Genomic DNA, 4,031 nt, shown 5'->3' with positions numbered 1-4,031 from the left:
TGCTGCTTATTTGGGTTGTTTTTCAAAGAAGTAATAAAATATAAAATATACAAATTACCCCGTGCAGTATATCTGAAAGCAGACAAACTTATGGGAAGGACTTTGCAATCGGTTTAAAATACTCCATTTAAAATGGAAAAGGCATTTGTCTATATAAATTGTAAGTAGGGAGGCATTCGTTTTGAAAATTTAGTCCTGTTTCATGATAACACAGTAAAAAACACCACATGTAGTTTCATCTTGTGATAAGACTTTGATGCTTTTTCTCTGATGAGCTGAGCCAAGTCCCTAAGTATTCCAGCCAGCTTTTTCCTCAAAAAAGTGAGTACATTTTCTGTTTGTAAGAGATACCAAAAGTGGCCTAAAAGTGTAAATCGTATTTACATGAACAACTTGAAATTTAGCAACCTAAATGGTCTAGTCAGCATGACATTTCCCTCCCCTGCTGTGGTGAGACGCCAGGGAAGAGGGAGAGCAGTTCACACCCCTTTAATCCTCTGTTGAAAGTGAGATCATTACTTTTTTTCTGCTGGGAAATAGACTGAGACCACAAGCTCGTTCCATTTCATATATATCACTAATATATTATATAGTAACAATTGTCCTTCTAATGAGAGTTTGCTTTTGGGCAATGTTTTAGCACTTCAGAATATCATATCGTGTTACTATTATTTTATTTTCCTCTTGCTTTGATGAAATTTGATGTAGAAAAGTACAGTCAGCAGCAAACATGCTTTCTTTTCTTTTTCAACTTCCTGTAGGAGTTCTTCATATTTTCTGCAGATTTGGGAGAAAAATGTGAAGCAATAAGTGAGAAATTGGTGCATCTGGAAGATCAATTGCAAACTTCCGCCTGCAGAGTTGATGAAGGAGTTATTCATATCCTTTTTCATATAGCTATAGATATGTATCAATCTATGTAAGTACGCGTGTGAAATACTTGCCATTCAGATTGACTAGTTATTAATGTAGATTAAATACATTAAGAAGAGGAGAATTGATTGTCTTGCTGATGTGGGTGGTTTTGTTGTAGCAAGTTTTCCTATGGTGCGTTTTCACTGTGATCTGATCCAGTATTAATTGACTTAAACAGAAGTTACTTCTTTGTAAATTGATATTAGGCACTGAAAAGCCTTTTTTTACTGTTAAAATCCTTTTGATGTAATGCTGTTATAGGAAAATAGTGCACTAAAAGCTGCATGTATCCGTGCACCTGCACTTCCAAACATGATTTAGCTAAATTAAATGCTACATCATTGACTCTGACTGTGTATATTGTCACATGTAGTTTGTGTTTTTTTCCTTTTAAGAAAGGAATGCAGCAGATACATCATGTGGCATCCTTTGCAATTTAATCTGCGTCTAACACTCCAGTGCAAGTAACCAGATAAGATGTTGTTTTATAAGGCACTTTTATCTTTTGCTGTGCTTCATCTGTCGTTCAGTATCTGTATGAAGATTACTTAACCTTTATGAGGCGTTCTTTGGGCCTGTGTCTGTGGACATTTGTCAATGTTTAAGAGCGCAGAGTATTTTTAACTTTCATAGAAAAAATTTGTCGTAAAAGACATTTTGTTGTTCTAAGAATGAGAAAAGAGAAAAAGAACCAGTGAGGCTAAGGAAGGTAGAGTACTTAGCCAGTTAGGTTTTAGTGGAGAAGAGTTGGCAACAACAGGATAATGAAGAAGGATGAATAACTTCAGGTTGGGGAGATTAGCAGAGGAGTCCTTACAGACACCTGAAGGTGAGTTGAGATGATGGTGGTTCTAGGAATGGTTCAGTTCCTCTTAAACTGAGGCATGCAGGCAGAAGAGAATTTAGAGAGAGGGTAATAAAAGGTGTGTGTGGAAATACCATTGTGTTTCAGGTAATTGAGCGTCTATTGCCAGCTCTCTGCAAAATTCCTGTTCTAGAAACTTGGTTTGTTTGAAGGTAGCAGAGTTATAAACTTTAAAGGGGGGACGGGGAGGGGAGATGCTGCCAGGGGGGTTGCATCCAAGAGGAGAAACTCAGTCACTAGTTTGTTACTACTTCAAATCTTTCTCTTCTAAGTATTTCAATATACAGGAAGATTATTTTCTTCTCTTTACCACCATCCAGTTTGCCATATTCTTTTCATTGTATTTACTGCATTCATGCTCAGTTGCAGTTTTGTTTCCCCAGTGCTGTTTGTGAGCATTCTTTTCAGAGTTATATGGATTTTTGTGTCTTGTGTGTGTGCAGAGCATCCAATTCTTTCCTCCCCTGCATATATTTGCTCTCAAATGGAGCTTTTGTCTGTCATTGACCCTAATAGAAGAACACTGAGGAGTCACGAGTTCTTTGCAGTGGACTTAAGTTCATATTCAAACCAAACAGTCAGGTCTGATCTTAGTTACAGTTTACTAGGTAAGGTGAAATAATCTGAAAAAGACTGTGCTTTTGATTCCTGAAGAAAATGCTCCGCAAGTATGTAAAATAGCAGTATTTGTATTTTCTATGCAGTATGCCTGTTTCTTTGTAGCTGTTGAAACAGCAAGTTGCAACTTGTCTGTTTTAAAATAAAGTCTAATCATTGAAAGTTTGAGAAGAGTTGTAGATAAGTCTTGTTCTAAGCCACAGGTGTCTGATATAGATCTATTGGTGACATTCAGCTCAGATTATCTAATTGCAGAAATACACTGTGTGATATCTTGATCCTAGCAAGACCATCAGTCACAAAATAAGAAACCATGTTTAAAACATCGGGGCATACAGAGAAGCAGTTCAGCAGTTCAGCTACCCCTTATTAACATTCAGTTGCTGTTTCAGAGGTAGTCCAGATCAATGTGCATAAAATGTTGCCATCTGGTACATGTAATCACTGTGCTATCCTTCAGAAAGAAATGAGAAAAATAGCTACCACAGTGCTACAGACTTGTAGATTGTTGTTTTGTTTTTTTTTTTTAAATAAAAACTGCACAGTGCCTATAAAATAAACTTTCGTTCATCGGTGACTTGCCTATATTGCTGGTACAAGCATTGAGGTTGGTGCCAATAATTAACCTCAGTAGAAGAATTTATGATTAATAAATGAATCTATTGTTTGCATGGTAGTTTGTTTGATTTTAAATAAAGCAATTTCTTATCCCAAATATTGGACAATCACACAATCTTCAATAGAAATCTGTAGAATTCTGAGAGCAGAAGCTTAAAGATCTGGAATTGTAGTGAAAGCAGGGTAAGTTTTTTCAAACTCTTGTTCAGTGGTTATTTTCTCCTGTCCCCTCACCCCCAAAAAACTGCCTTACACATGAATGTTACAGACTGTATTAGGCCAAAAATCTAACTGGGGGCTGCAGTTTTTTAAATCTGCTAATTTACAGATGTAAATTAGTCCTCTCATCTGATTATTAAAAGACTTTTAAAGACTCCACTGAGAAAAATAAATTTCTGATACTCTCAAGCTATGTGCCGATGTTTAGTGTGTGTCGTAGTTTTGATTAATAATTAAGTTTGTATTAGAAGAAAAATCCCAGATGCCATTGTTTTTCATTCTACATTTTGATGGCATAGCACACTTAAATCAGCCATGCTGCTTGTCATAATTGCCAGCATGACCTGAACGAAAGAGAAATGCAGTGATATTTCTTGGTCCTGAGTATAGGCACAAACCCATTTGAGATTCTCCTTTATTATTGAAGCCTTTCATAGCAAATATTTAACTCTACTTTTTTTTATAAAAACCAAAAAAACAATAGCGGGGGGGAAGAGCTTATCTGTAGCACTATGACAAGTTTGCTAAATTCTATGTAGGATAACATTGAATTACAGTTAGTCATTGGCAAGCGTATGAAAGCAGTCCACGTCTTTAATTGGAAAAACCAAAGGACACGAGGTCACTCATTCTGGAGCCTGCGGAGTTGATGAGAGGTGTTACTTGCCTGACAGTAAAGGCCTGGAATTCCCAGTAAAATTAAGTGGAGCCTATATTGCAATTTCACAGTCATTTTTGTTCTTAATTAGCAGTTACATTTTGATAGACAATTTGAATGCACGTAATAGTTCCTCCT

General features: G+C 36.4%; 1 protein-coding gene across 1 annotated transcript in view; it reads left to right on the top strand.

Moving 5' to 3' along the window:
* LOC104490584 (disrupted in schizophrenia 1 protein-like) overlaps positions 1 to 4,031 on the top strand; it is a 41,646-nt gene that overhangs the window by 32,015 nt on the left and 5,600 nt on the right. Inside the window, exon 4 of the mRNA XM_010132890.1 lies at positions 762 to 879. Coding sequence (XP_010131192.1) covers positions 762 to 879 — 118 coding nt within the window. The remainder of the gene's footprint in view (positions 1 to 761; positions 880 to 4,031) is intronic.

Source organism: Buceros rhinoceros, unplaced genomic scaffold (assembly GCF_000710305.1).
Source record: "Buceros rhinoceros silvestris isolate BGI_N320 unplaced genomic scaffold, ASM71030v1 scaffold10110, whole genome shotgun sequence".
Lineage (NCBI taxonomy): Eukaryota > Metazoa > Chordata > Aves > Bucerotiformes > Bucerotidae > Buceros > Buceros rhinoceros.
Note: the sequence above shows the minus strand (reverse complement) of the source record. Positions and strands in the feature narration are given on the sequence as shown.